At 37.3% G+C, this 15268-nt stretch overlaps 1 protein-coding gene across 1 annotated transcript in view; it reads right to left on the bottom strand.

Annotated features, from left to right (window-relative positions):
* Positions 1–1318: 1318 nt before the first annotated feature.
* Positions 1319–15268, bottom strand: part of LOC143030759 (G-protein-signaling modulator 2-like) — a 35047-nt gene continuing 21097 nt past the window's right edge. The window contains exon 2 of the mRNA XM_076193967.1: positions 1319–3535. Within this exon, the coding sequence (XP_076050082.1) occupies positions 1499–3496 (1998 nt within the window). The 5' untranslated portion in view covers positions 3497–3535 and the 3' untranslated portion in view covers positions 1319–1498. The remainder of the gene's footprint in view (positions 3536–15268) is intronic.

The raw sequence follows: 15268 nt of genomic DNA, 5'->3' as shown, positions 1-15268 counted from the left end.
TATATATATGTATATATATATATATATATATGCATATATATATATATATATATTTATATATATATATATATATATACCATGTATATGTATACATATCTAACAATAATATTAATTGTTGCCTTATGTTTTGCTGGCCGAAAACCTACAGCCCCAGTTTCCAGCCCCCCCCCCCCACCCAGTATATCTCAAAAGAAATTTTAGTTAGTTTTCTGTGTTGTATGTGTTTATCTCCCTGTCATCAGCTAACAAGGGGAAGAGAGGCAAAGGTTATCAGTTCTCCTTATATGAAAAAGTGTGTGTGGGGTGAAAATAGTTTAGATTTATAGAGATTTTGGATCCAGTCTACAGACAAGAATACCAGCCCCATGGAGTTGCACATTTAGATGGAAGATTGATGGTAGGAGAATGATTTTCTCTATCTTGCAGGGTCATCACTAGCAGGTACTTATCATTAATTCCACTATAAATCAATATGTTGTCCCAAGATATTTTTGTAGGAGGCCCATGGATCTCCAGGTAACTGGTAACTGCATCTGGTTTAGCCCATATATCACTCAAGGATATGCTGTGTTGCTATCTGGATAGGATGCATGTAGGGCAGTGTAAAATATGTTCAATATCTTCTGGGTGGTCAGTGTATTCAGAGCAATTTGAAGACCCTTTATGGCTCATCTTGAAATCCTGTCAACACCATCGCCTCCATCTGGAAGTGTTGCCCTTAGGGGTTGGCATTATGTCTACCATTCCTCCCCTTTTTTTGCATAAGGAGGCTCACAACTGACTACCCACTTTCTCCAAACAAGTCACACTGTAACAGACCCACACTAATACAACATAGAAAAAACAAACTCCTGCATTTCTTTTGAGAGAGGTTTGTGGATGGGCCTGACAACCACTATTAACTACTATGAGGTTGCAGGCTTTCTGTCAGTGAAATTCAAGGCAAAAACTATTATCACAATGACATATATATATATATATATATTATATATATATATATATATATATATATATATATATATATATATATATATATATATATATATATAAATATATATGCATATATTATATATATATAAATATATATGCATATATTATATATATATAAATATATATGCATATATTATATATATAAATATATATGCATATATTGCATATATATATATATGCATATATTATATATATATGCATATATTATATATATATATGCATATATTATATATATCTATACAATATATATATATATATATATATATATATATATATATATATATATATATATATATATATATATATATATATATCCATGTATCTCTATTATAAATTCATAAAATGTATACATTAAATATAATTGTACAAAATAGAGTTGGGCAGTTTTTACCTCTTAATTCATATAAACTATAGCATGTACTGAGATAAGCTTGAGTTACTTTTCATTAGTAAAGAAGAAAACCAATATAACACAGATATAGAGCATGAAGAAAAGTGACATTTCAATTTACTTCCAAGGTCTTGCCAATCGATTCCTGGGCTTGTCCTTGGTGAGGGAAGTGGCTGATGAACCACTTGAGTCACTTGGATCATGAGGAGCTGCTCTGCAGTTTCCTCCCTCACCAGGAAAATTCGATCTTTGATCTTCAAGTCGGCCTGATTGGAAACGGATGATAACTGAGAAAAAGTCATCATCTGGCACAGTTACTGCTGACTGTGTCATCTGTACTTCAGTGGGAAGAGAACTCCGTTGATCTTCAATACGTGAACCCTGGCACCTCATTAACATGTCAAAGAATGAGTCATCTGGCAGTGAAGTGGAGTCTGCTAAAGAAAGCCGTTGCAGTACTGCTTCTTGATTGTTGAGTCCAGGAAGCTGCGGCAGTGATGCCCGCTGCTCATCCATCCTTCGACTCTGCATTCCAGCTATCAATTCTATCAACTCTTCCTGCACAGCATTACTGGCACCAGGTGCTTGTGAAGCTGGGGCTGTGTTGCTAGGGGAATTTGAAGCTCCTGATGTGTTGCTGGGTTCAGCAGTATTGTTACTATTATTGTTAGTGCTGCTGTTCTCCTTGTTGGATTCAACAGTAAGAGTACAGCGTTGGTCATCCATGCGCTTGCTTTGGAAGCGGGAGAGTAGCTCAAAGAAACTGTCATCATCCATGCTAGATTCCTCATTTAATGATGTGTTCTTCTCTGCGTGTAAGCCATAGGCACCACCACTGAAAGGCGTATGTGAATCATCAGAGGACAAAGAGCCTATACCAGCATCTTCACTCTGATGTTTTCGAAGTACTCCCCTGGCATCGGGCGTCATCTTGAGAAGATCCATATTCTCCATCGACTTTCTTCTGGGTCTTGCTTTTTCATCAGTTTCATTTCCAGGTTCAGTTGAGGGGAGTCCCAAGATCCTCCGCAGGTCAGCTAGGTGCATTTGTGCTGCTGCTTGCCCAGTTTTGTCTCCAATTTCCATGGAAATTTCAAGATGCCTCTTTGCATAACTAAGAGCCTTTTCATGATTATCTGTGGCTGAGTATGCATTACCTAAACTCCAACAGGCTCGGCTCTCACCAACTTTATCATTCAACTCTTGAGCAATAGCCAGATGCAGAAGGTGGTACTCTATGGCAGTGGGATAATCACGAAGAAGTGTGTATGTGTTTCCTAAGGAGTAGCAAGCTTGTGCCTCTACTGCTCTATCAGAAAGTTCCCGAGCTAATTGCAAAGTCTTCAAATAAAGTTCTACGGCATTTTCAAAATCTCCTAAGAAGATGTTAGCATTCCCAAGGTTACTAAGTGCTCTCCTTTCAGCTGCTTTGTCTCCAAACTCTTTTGCAATCAGCAACCTCTCATGATGATAACTGACAGCTTGGGTAAAATTGCCAAGTAAATAGTGGGTGTTGCCAAGGTTGCCACAGGCTCTTCCCTGTGCAGAACGATCATTTAATTCTTGCACTAATTTCAAATTAGCAGCATAATACTCAGCAGCTTTGGTCAGCCAATGCTTAACCTCTTCGCTGACTTCACCAGGTTCCTGTGGTCCAGAACGTCCTGTATGTTTACCATATGCGTGGTATACATTGCCTAAATTGTACAACGCTCGCCCTTCCCCTACCTTATCACCAAGCTCCTGCGAGATGCTGAGGTGTCTCTCACAACATATAATAGCTTCATTGAACTTGCCCATAACCTTCAGTGTATTACCCAGGTTTCCAGAAGCCTTGGCCACGCCTAACCGGTCACCCATGGTCCTTGCCACAGTGAGGTCATGCTTGTGGTACTCCATAGCCTTGTCATACTCGCCGAGATAGAAATAAGCATTGCCAAGCTGGGAGTAAATAGCCGAAAGTGTCCTGAGATCATCTGTGCCTGTCTGGAGGGCTGCTTCAAAGAAGGCCACCCCAGCACGGTAATCCTCAGTCTTACATAGCCTCTCCCCTTCCAGAGCTAAGGCTAAGCATGTACTCGAGTCCATTGTTGTTGTGATGTGGCCTGGAGACATAGACTCGTGCTGCAGGTTGCCCACTGTCACACTCAACACCTACCATGAAAAAGAGAAAAAAAAAAAAAAATTATGAGATTGCAAGGAAATGTGGATGGTGGTGGATATGGGGGGGGGAGTGGAAAAAATTGATTGCTCATACTAAAACAATTATAATTTATGATGGGATAAATTTAGAAATATGTACATACATACATATACATATTATATATATATATACAGTATGCCCTCGTTAACTTGGAAACTGATAACTCGGATATCGGATAAGACGAACCGCGACCAAGAATACAAATGTTTGCCTTCAAAGGCTTACAAGCGGCCATTTTTTGACGCCGATATTTTGCTTTTTACTTAATAGATGGCACGCGGTCATTCTAAATTTTGACAGTATACAGTATTCCAAAGCTTGCTGTGGCTATATAAAGTTGCTGAAGTGCTCATCTCCATTTTTCTTCAAAATTTTCTTGCAGAATGCCTGGAAGAGGTGCAGCCAACGCTCGAAAGCTTGTGACTCTATCAGTGACCAAGAAACTTGAACTTATTCGTAAATTAGAAGATGGAGCTACTGTGAAAAGTGTTTGTGAAGAGTATGGGGTGAAGAAACAAACTGTCAGACATTCGGAAAGCTACAGATAAAGTCCTAGCCTTTTCTTTAAAGTACAATGTGACTGAAGGCCATGAAATTTCTTCTCTTGGAAATAGAAAAAGGATGTGAGTTTGAGTTTCTAAGGATGGAAATTTGGAAGAAACGGTAATGAAATGGTTTGTGCAGCAACAATCATGCGGTGTAAAAGTTTGTGGGATTGCTATTCAAGATGCTGCTCAAAAATTGACTAGACATATGGGAATTAATGATTTTACTGCTAGTGATGGATGGTTATGGCGCTTCAGAAATAGGCATGGGCTTTGTGATCAAGTGTTGCATGGGGAAGCAGCCAGTGTGCCAGTCAAAGATGTTGAGCCTTTTAGGCAGAAGTTAAATAAGCTGATGAAAGATGTGGGGCTTTTAACCTCTCAAATTTACAATGCTGATGAAAGTGGTCTTTTTTGGCGTTGTATCCCAAAAAATATGCAGGCATTTAGAGATGAAAAAGAAATTCATGAGGAGAAAATAAGTAAAGAAAGGATTTCATTCTTATGTTGCACTAACACAGATGGCCTGCATCATTTGCCTCTCGCTGTGGTGGGCAAGTCTAAGTGCCCTGCGAGTTTTGAAAGATTGTTATGAACCATCTGCCTGTTCATTACTACAACTTGCAAAAGGCTTGGTTCAATGTGGACATTTTCCAAGATTGGTTTTTTAAACATTTCGTACCAGCAGTTCAGAAATTCCAAGAAGTGCTAGAAATTGCTCCTAAAGATGTGAAGGATTTGTTAAATTTTAGATAACGTCCCCACCCACCCTAGTGAATTTAGCCTTGTTAGTAATGATGGGAAAATTTGAGTTTTATTTTTGCCCCCCAAAGTCACCTCTCTTATTCAGCCAATGGACCAGGGTGTAATTTATTCCTGTAAGAGACTGTACCAGCATAAATATCTTGATGAAGTGCTGTGTGTCATTGATGATGAGGATGCTGAGATTGATAGAAGAGGTGAAGAAAATAAATAAAATATCCTGAACTATGACATAAAAGGGGCCGTATTCGATATTGCAGCTGCATGGAAAGAGTTCAAAACAACAACACTGGCCAACGCATGGAAATAACTTTTGTATGGTACTCATGATGTTGAGTATGACTTTGAAGGTTTTGAGCCAAATGATTTTCATCATCTCCTTTAAAAAGCAGGGGAACACATTTTTTTGGATGATGTAAGAGAGTGGCTAGAAGAAACAGAAGGTGACCCTGGCCATTATGTTATGACAGATAAAGAAATAGCTGAAGAAGTTCTTAAAGGTGACACAGTACAAGAGGAAGATGATGAAGGAAATGATTCGGATGTTTGAATTCCACAGCTTTCAGTGGTTCAAGGAGCCCCTGACACTATCATAGCATACACTGATTTAACTGCAGACGAGGAAAGCAACCAGTATTACCCGCATTTAAGATCTTTGAGGGATATGATCATTCGGAGGCAACGCAGACAAGGAAAGCAATTAAAAATTAATTCTTTTTTTCAAGCCAGTTGTTACAGCTACAGTGTCTGACTCTCCTCAAGCATCAACCAGCTTTCAGTCTCCTGACTCTCCTCAACCATCTACGAGTGGAATTCACTCTTCTGATGAGTAACTGTTTTGTATAAAAACTGTTTTTGAATTGTTCTTTAATTCTTTTTAATTGTTCTTAATTATTCGTTAATGTATGGTACATAGCAAAAAAAAAAACATACACAATTTGCCATGTTTATCTTTAATTTCACTATTTACAGAAGTATTTCTTTGTTTGCTCTTTAATGCATAAACAAATACAGTAAATTTAAGAATTCAATGCTTAATGCATAAATAATTATTTGCATAAAGGAGGGGAGCTATGCTCATGGTGACCCGTCTTTGTATCTCTCCGCATCAAGTTTTATCTTAAAATCTTGTACAGTGTTTGCACATACTGTTTTGTTGTCTAATTTGTTCCATGTATTAATCGCTCTGTGTGGGAAACTGTTCCTTTTCAAGTTTTTTCTATAACTATCTTTTTTCAGGGTTTTTTTCTGTGTCCTCTCGTTTTACCGTTGTCCCACACTAACAGGTCATTCCTGTCTAAAACTTCCATTCCTTTCATTATTCTGTAGATAGTCAGCAAATCTCCTCTTTCTCTTCTTTGTTCCAGAGTTGGTAGGTTCAGTTTGGATAGTCTTTGCTCATGTGTTAGTTCGGCGAGAGTCGGTGCTAGTTTGGTTGTCGCTCTTTGTAATCTTTCTAGTTTCTTAATATTCTTTTTGGTACTGGGTGTCCAAAGTGATGCTGCGTACTCAAGTTTTGGTCTTATTAGTGTACAGACGCTCCTCTACTTACGTTCATTGATTTTACATGTTTTCGATCTTACGTTTAAACTGACTGTAAAAAAAAAAGTTGTAAACAAATTTTTTTTAGTGAATTTTTTAGTTTAGCGCGCTCTCCGTAGTTCAAACGATACTTACGCATGACGCTGCGTCCATTGTTTACATGGCACAAACGACAGACTGAACGTGCCTTGCCGCCTCCTCCTCCACCATCTCAATTTATGTTGCTTGAATTTAATTTATTTGAAATTAATGTTATTATTTTACAATGTTATGTGTATAATTAATGATTTAGGGGTCTTTTATAAGATACCGTAATAGAATTTACGGATGTATAGTACAGTAACAACTTACGTTCATTTTCAACTTACGTTCGGCCGTTCAGAACCTAACTAAAATGTAAGTTGAGGAGCGTCTGTAGTTAGTATTTTCTTTATCATTTCTTCATCCATATAAGTAAATGCCACTTTGATTGACCTCAATAAATGCAGGTTTCTCCGAATATTTTATTTATATGCTTATCAGGTTTTATGTCCTTTCCAATCATCACTCCAAGATCTTTTTCAGAGTTTGCTTTTTTTTTTTCTTCTCCAATTCTGTAATCTTTTGATATTCTGTTTTTACTCTTTCCAAATTCCAATATACTGCATTTCTTTATATTAAATTTCACTTCCCACTTTTGAGTCCAATTTCATATTGTGTCCAGATCTTGTTGCAATGAGTTGCAGTCCTCTTCCATTTTTACCTTCTTAAGTAATTTTGTATCATCTGCAAAAAAATTCATATAGCACTCCACGCCTTCATTCATGTCATTAATGTATACGGCAAACATGATCGGGGCCAGTACCGATCCTTGCGGGACACCGCTTTTTACTTCTTCCCAGTTGGAGAATTTTTCTCTAATTACAACTCTCATTTTCCTCCCAATCAGGAAGTCTTTCATCCATTCCAATAATTTTCATCTGATGCCAACCTTTGATTCTATCATATTTATCAATTTCCTATGAGGTACCTTATCGAATACCTTTTGCAGGTCCAGAAAAGCACAGTCTGCCCATCCATCTCTTTCTTGTATTATGTCTACTAATCTTGAGTAAAAGCAGATCAGATTTGTTATACATGATCTCCCTTGTCTGAATCCAAATTGATTTGGGTTCAGTATAGATTTTTCTTCCAGGTATTTAACCCATCTGTTTTTGACAACTTTCACAAATTTTTGCTATTGTGCTTGTTAGTGAGACCGGTCTATAGTTAGATGGATCTTCTTTATCACCTCCCTTATGAATTGGTACAATGTTTGCCTTTTTCCAGTCCAATGGTACTTTTCCTTCTTTAAGTGAGGATTTAATTATATTATATATTTTGTCAGTTAATTCTTCCATACATTCCTTCAGTATCCAGTTTGCAATTTCATCTGGGTCATGTGATTTTCTGACATCCATGGTTTTAATTCAATCACTGATTTCTTTTTGTGTTACGTTTATTTCTTTCATTGCTGGGGATAATTCTCTCTCTCTATCTACACTGTTAGGCAAGTTTTCTATTGTGAATACTGATCTGAAGTGGTTGTTCATAATTTCAGCCATTTCCAGTTCTTCTGTATATTCCTTTTTATCTTGGTGCAGTTTTTCTATTTCTTGTTTGTTTTTTAGTTTTTCATTTACATATTTGTAAAATAGTTTGGGTTCTTCCTTACATTTGTCTAATATCATTTTTTCATAATTCCTCTCTACATCTCTGCATATTTTTACATATTCGTTTCTTAGTTTGATGTACGTTTGCCATTTGCTTTGTTTCTTATCTCTTTTCCACTTTTTCCAAGCTTTGTCTCTTTTTTCCTTAGCTTCACTACATCTTTTGTTGTACCAGCTTTTTATGTATGCCTTTTCCATTTTTTTTTCGTGGTACATACAGTATTTGTTAACTCCTTCATTATAAATTTCTTTTAATATGTTCCATTTTTCTTCTATCCCTGTATCTTCGTTTTGGAATTTTTCCCAGTTTGCATTGCGAAAGAATGTTTTAAGTTTCTCAAGTGTGTGTGTGTGTGTGTGTGTATTTACCTAGCTGTATTTACCTAGTTGTATTTTACGGGAAGGGGAGCTATGCTCGTGGGGTCCCGTATTCATATCTCATTTTATCTAAACTATTTTTAAATTCATGTATTGTTTTTGCACACACCACTTTCTCATCTAACTTGTTCCAACTGTCTATTACTCTGTGAGGAAAGCTGTTCTTTTTCAAATCTCTTCTATAGCTGTCTTTTTTTATTTTCTTTCCGTGTCCTCTTGTATTTCTATCATCCCATTTTATCAGATTCTCTCTATCAGTAATTTCTATGCCTTTCATGATTCTGTAAATAGCTATCAAATCTCCTCTCTCTCTTCTTTGCTCTAGTGTCTGTAGTTCAAGTTTTTCTAGTCTCTCTTCATATGATAGTTTTGAGAGTGTTGGTGCCAATTTTGTAATTGCTCTTTGTATTCTTTCAAGTTTTTTTATACATTTTTTTTGTACTTGGTGACCATATCGTTGCTGCATATTCCAATCTTGGTCTTATCAGGGTGATTAGGATTTTCTTCACCATTTCTTCATCCAGGTATGTAAATGCAACTTTGATTGTTCTTATTAAATTATAAGTTTCTCCAAAAATCTTATTTATATGTTTCTCAGGTGACATATTATTCATAACAATGACTCCCAGGTCCTTCTCATTTTCTACTTTTTTTATTCCTTCTTCTCCCAATTTATATGCTCCTGTTATTCTGTTTTTGCTTTTTCCAAATTGTATTTACCTAGTTGTATTTACCTAGTTGTATTTTACGGGAAGGGGAGCTATGCTCGTGGGGTCCCATCTTCATATCTCATTTTATCTAAACTATTTTTAAATTCATGTATTGTTTTTGCACACACCACTTTCTCATCTAACTTGTTCCAACTGTCTATTGCTCTGTGAGGAAAGCTGTTCTTTTTCAAATCTCTTCTATAGCTGTCTTTTTTTATTTTCTTTCCGTGTCCTCTTGTATTTCTATCATCCCATTTTATCAGATTCTCTCTATCAGTAATTTCTATGCCTTTCATGATTCTGTAAATAGCTATCAAATCTCCTCTCTCTCTTCTTTGCTCTAGTGTCTGTAGTTCAAGTTTTTCTAGTCTCTCTTCATATGATAGTTTTGAGAGTGTTGGTGCCAATTTTGTAATTGCTCTTTGTATTCTTTCAAGTTTTTTTATACATTTTTTTTGTACTTGGTGACCATATCGTTGCTGCATATTCCAATCTTGGTCTTATCAGGGTGATTAGGATTTTCTTCACCATTTCTTCATCCAGGTATGTAAATGCAACTTTGATTGTTCTTATTAAATTATAAGTTTCTCCAAAAATCTTATTTATATGTTTCTCAGGTGACATATTATTCATAACAATGACTCCCAGGTCCTTCTCATTTTCTACTTTTTTTATTCCTTCTTCTCCCAATTTATATGCTCCTGTTATTCTGTTTTTGCTTTTTCCAAATTCCATTATACTACACTTTTTTTTGTGTGTGTGTGTGTGTGTGTGTGTGTGTGTGTGTGTGTGTGTATTTACCTAGTTGTATTTTACGGGACTGGAGCTATGCTTGTATTGACCCATTTTTGTATCTCTATACATCTACTTTGCTTTTGAATTCGTGTATATTTCTGGCATTAACTGTTTCACTGTTCAATTTGTTCCAGACATCAATTACCCTGTGTGGGAAACTGTTCTTTTTCAGGTCTCTTCTGTAACTGTCTTTCTTTAGTTTCTTTGCATGTCCTCTTGTTTCTCTTTTGTCCCATTTTAATAGGTCATCTCTATCAAGAACTTCCATTCCTTTCATAATTCTAAAGATGGTCAACAAATTGCCTCTCTCCCTTCTCTGCTCTAGTGTTATCAGTTGTAATTTCTCCAATCTTTGTTCATATGTCAAATTTGATAGTGTAGGTGCCATTTTGGTCATCGCTCTCTGGATTCTTTCTAATTTCTTTGTGTTCTCTTTGTGCTTGGTGCCCACAATGATATAGCATATTCTAGTTTCGGTCTTATCAATGCAACAATTAATTTCTTAACCATCTCTTCATCCATGTAGTTGAAAGCCACTTTCATAGATCTTAACAGATTGTAAGTTTCTCCAAATATCTTGTTTACATGTTTGTCAGGAGTCAAGTCACTTGAGATGATTACTTCTAGGTCCCTCTCTGAGTTCACTTTTTTTTACTTCTTTATCTCCAATCATATAATTTCCCGAGACTCTATTTTTGCCTTTTCCGAACTCCATTATGCTACATTTCTTGATGTTGAAATTCATTTTGTGTTTCTGACTCCATTCCCATACTCAATGTAAGTCATCTTGTAATGATCTGCAATCTTATTCTGTTTTCACTCTCTTGAGCAATTTAGCATCGTCGTCAAAGAAGTTCATGTAACAATTCACTCCTTCATCCATATCATTTATGTGTATGGCAAACATTAAGGGAGCCAAAACAGAGCCTTGAGGGACGTCACTTTTTGCTTCTTCACATTTAGAGTTTTTATCCCTTAGAACCACTCTCATCTTCCTTCCAATTAAAAAGTCCTTCATCCATTCCAACAGCCTGCCTTGAATTCCTATTTTTTCAATTTTGTTTATTAATTTTTTATGTGGTACCTGGTCAAAAGCCTTTTGCAAATCCAGGAAGGCGCAGTATGCCCAACCATCTCTTTCTTGTATTATTTCAATCAGTCTCGAGTAAAAGCATATTAGGTTTGTGGTGCACGATCTTCCACTTCTAAAACCAAATTGTTTGGGATTTATTATATTGTTCTCCTCTAAATGTTTCATTCATCTGCTTCTAATGATCTTTTTGAAGATTTTAGTTACTGTACTTGTGAGGGACACCGGTCTAAAGTTTGTTGGTTCTTCCCTGTTTCCTCCTTTGTGTATTGGCACTATGTTTGCATTTTTCCAATCTTGTGGTACTTTTCACTCTTTTAATGAGAAATCTATTAACTTGTGTATTTTATCTGTCAGTTCGTCTATGCACTCTTTTTAATATCCAACCCTACCAGATCAGCCGGGCATCCCAGGTTAAACAACATCACGTCCAGCGAATTCCAACTCCATTATTGACCAGCTGGACTACAAACAACAAACTGAAAGGTGGCAGCTACGCCATGGCTTTCCCTCAAGTTCTATCGGGGGAGCAACATCCCCTTGAGGCAGAAGCACTTCAAGGTAAATTTAAGGTAAAGTATCAGCAAAGTCACATGCACAAATAATTAATCTTACCAGCTGTTGGCCCAGTAATTGAACCGAAACCTAAAGTGACGGCTTAGCATCAAGCTAGGTCTTGGTTTGATTCCTACGGTGATGACTGGTAAGAATATATATATACACACACACAATGATGCAGTGGTATCATTCTTGAGTGCTAACTCAGTGGTCAAAGTTTGAGTCCCACCAGAGCTGAAGACTTCAGCATCGCTGTACTACAAACCAGCATTCCAACTCTGGTGGGCAAGGAGTTAAGGGTGTGTGTGTGTGTGTGTGTGTGTGTAATGTCACAGTATTACCCATAGATTAGGTCATATAGGAATTATGGACTCTCATCCAGGAGGGTAACAGCTATCTATCAATACCCAAGACTATGGTGAATCACATACCCACAAAAAAGGGGCAATGGGTACCTGCATGTTTTGGTCCTGAGAGATGAACATCAACACCTGTAAACATCATCACCTCCATGGGAGGTGCAGCCCCTTAGTCTCCTGCCATTATTATTATCATTATAATTATTACTGTTATAATTGTTTAACAAGAGAATCAAGTAAAATGTGAGTGTGACCTCTACAGGCTGCTTTCCAACAACCCTTAAAGACTCAAAGTGTTGAAAATGATCTGTATAAATATTCAATATATGAAGAAGAAAAAAATATATGAGTGGAAAAAAGGTGCCAAAGTAGCAACTTGAAAATCTTGGCCTTAGATCTGAAAGATGCCAGCTTTATAAGTATCATCATACAAAGAGTTCCACAGAGCAATAGTACTGGAATAAGAAAGAAGAGGAAGAGAGTGAGAGAAAAAGTTCATTCATGAACCGACTTGTGTGGCAATGGATCAGGTGCAAACTGAATAAATGCAGAGGTGAAGCAAACTAAGTACTACTGGCTGGCACATACAGACCAGGAATTGAACTATAAAATGGACAAGATGGTTTACACAATGTACACAGTGCCAATACTGTGACTGTTTCCTCCACATTTTCAGGTAAGGTAATAAATGGAGACTGCTCCTCTCCTAGTATTACTATAAACCAGTGACAGAGAAACAGTTTCACATTAATATAGCACATACAAGTCTAATATTTCTTCCTTTGGAAATTGGTGGTATGAATTGAGGATTGGTACCAGCCAATGTGGGATTGCCAGGGTGCAGGTTTCATTCAGATCAACTTGGAACAATTACTACATATATAATATGCAGAGTTATTGAAAAAGTGATAAGATAGTGCTGGTGGGAGATCTTGTGGAGAGGTGAAGTGACAGGAGTGGTAAGCAGGTGGAAGTAAGGAGTCACTGAGCCATATACCCAAGTCTGGTTTTGATCTTAACAAAAGAGACTGATGTGACTAAATGTATGAAAGTGGCAGTTGCCGACAATTCTATTGAAATAAACATCACAAGTGAGAATGGAGCCTTTATTAATATGATGTTTTGCTTGTTACAGATTTTTCAAGTACAGTCATAATACACATGACTGAGATTAAATAAGAGGAATTGGTGGAACCGGGTGAGGGAGGGAGGGAGGAATGGAGGTAGGGAGGTAGGGAGGGAGGGAGGGAGGAAGGGAGGTATGGAGGGGAAGGGGGGTCACTGAATACTAGGAAAGGTTAAGGAAAAGGTAAACCAAATGTCTGGGAACAGGAAAGGTTAAGGATAAGATGGAACAATTGGCTGGGTAGAAGACATTAGCTCACAACTGAGGAACCAAAGGAAGAAGAAAATAAGAAGGGTGAGCAATTGTCTGCTGAGTGTGGACAATGACCTTGAGAGGAAAAAGGGGGATTTTGGAGGGCAATTAAGGATACTTTAAATTTTTGTTGGCAGTGCATATCAAAGGAATTAGGTGGGGTGATGAGATACTGAACATGCCCCTATTTTGTTAAATTGTGTTGGTTCCTTGTATGATGGCTGCTTCCAAACATTTTCTATGGATCTTGTCGGGCTCACGTACCAGAAGTTCTACATTCTCTCATTCCATCAGGTGGTTACTACTGTTCCTGTGTGCAACACACATGTTGGTGGTGACATTATGGTGGACATTGTATTGGTGTTCTCAGATCCAGGATTTTAGATCATGTGATGTTTCCCCAATGTAGGATTTTTCACATCCTGAGCACAGAATCTGATAAACACCAGCTTTATTGTTTGGCATTTTCCTGATGTTTATTCTTGTCCTTGTGATATCTTTAATTGTCCTACTGATCTGGCACACTACTTCCAAGTTGGTGGGTTTTAAAATACGAGTCAAGTTGGTGGTGACATCACTGGTTGTTAATATGAGACATTAGGCAGTGCCACCCTGCTGCCTATGACCTACCAGAATCTTAATGGCCTGTTTTTTGCATTTCTCTGAAAGGAAATCTGGAAACTTTAAGTATTCTTCACTGTATATTCTGAGTGCCCTAAGGAAGAAGCCTATCACAACTTGACCCTAATGTCATGATGGGAGTTGAAATAAAATTGTTTTTGTTAGTGGGTTTTCTGTATACTTTAAATTTCAGTTGGTTACCATGTTTTGAGGTGTGTCTAAGCAAGTAAGGTAATCATTAATTTCTCTTTCTATGGAAAACTGAATGGTGGGCTCGTACCTCATTCAATGCAGTTTGGAAGTGATAAAGATTGAATTGCCTGGGTGTGATGAGTAGGATATCGTCCATATAGTGCAGCCAGGTCACATGCTTGGGAATGATGTCAGCAAAAGGTCCTGCTTCTAAAAATTCCATAAACATGTTGGCAGGGACTGCACTCAACAGAGAACCCACGGCCATGCTCCACTGATGGTTCCCAGCACATCTCAAACACTCAGGAGATCTACTGGACAGAATCCAAGAAATCCAAGAAGTTGGTCAATCTGGATGTAAAAAGCCTCTTCATATGTGTTCCATCCGATAAGGTAATAGAGCTCCTTAGAGACAAAATCAAGAAGGAGAAAATCAACTTCCCCTGCCCCCTAAAAACTTTGTTGATTTTATACAGCTTTGTGTGGAATTAAACTATCTTAAGTTCCATGACCGCTGTTTCCATCAGAAATTTGGTATGGCCATGAGTTTTCCATTGAGTGCAGTCCTTCCCAATATGTTTATGGAATTTTTTGAAGCAGGACCTTTTGCTGACACTGTTCTCAAGTATGTGACCTGTCTGCACTACATGGATTATATCCTACTAATGGCACACAGGTGATTCAATCTTCATCACTTCCAAACTGCACTGAATGAGGTAATGCCCACCATTCAGTTTTCCCTGGAAGAAATTAATGATTCTCCTCCTTAGACACACACACATCTCAAAACATGGTAACCAACTGAAATTTAAAATATACAGAAAACCCACTAATAAAAATTGTTTAATTCATTTCTACCCCCATCATGACATCAGGGTCAAGAAAGTTGTAGTGATAGGCTTCTTCTTTAGGGCACTCAGGATATGCAGTGAAGAATACTAAGAAGAGTGTTGATATATTAGGGAGACTTTTTTAAAATTAAAATATCCAGATTTTCTTTTAGATAAAGGCAGAAAACAGGCTATAAATATTCTGGAAGGCCATAGGCAACAGGGCAGGACAG

The sequence above is a fragment of the Oratosquilla oratoria genome, chromosome 12 (assembly GCF_046742065.1).
Source record: "Oratosquilla oratoria isolate Oo_2021 chromosome 12, ASM4674206v1, whole genome shotgun sequence".
Classification (NCBI taxonomy): domain Eukaryota; kingdom Metazoa; phylum Arthropoda; class Malacostraca; order Stomatopoda; family Squillidae; genus Oratosquilla; species Oratosquilla oratoria.
The sequence above is the reverse complement of the archived record's forward strand: the minus strand, read 5'-3'. Positions and strand labels throughout refer to the sequence as shown.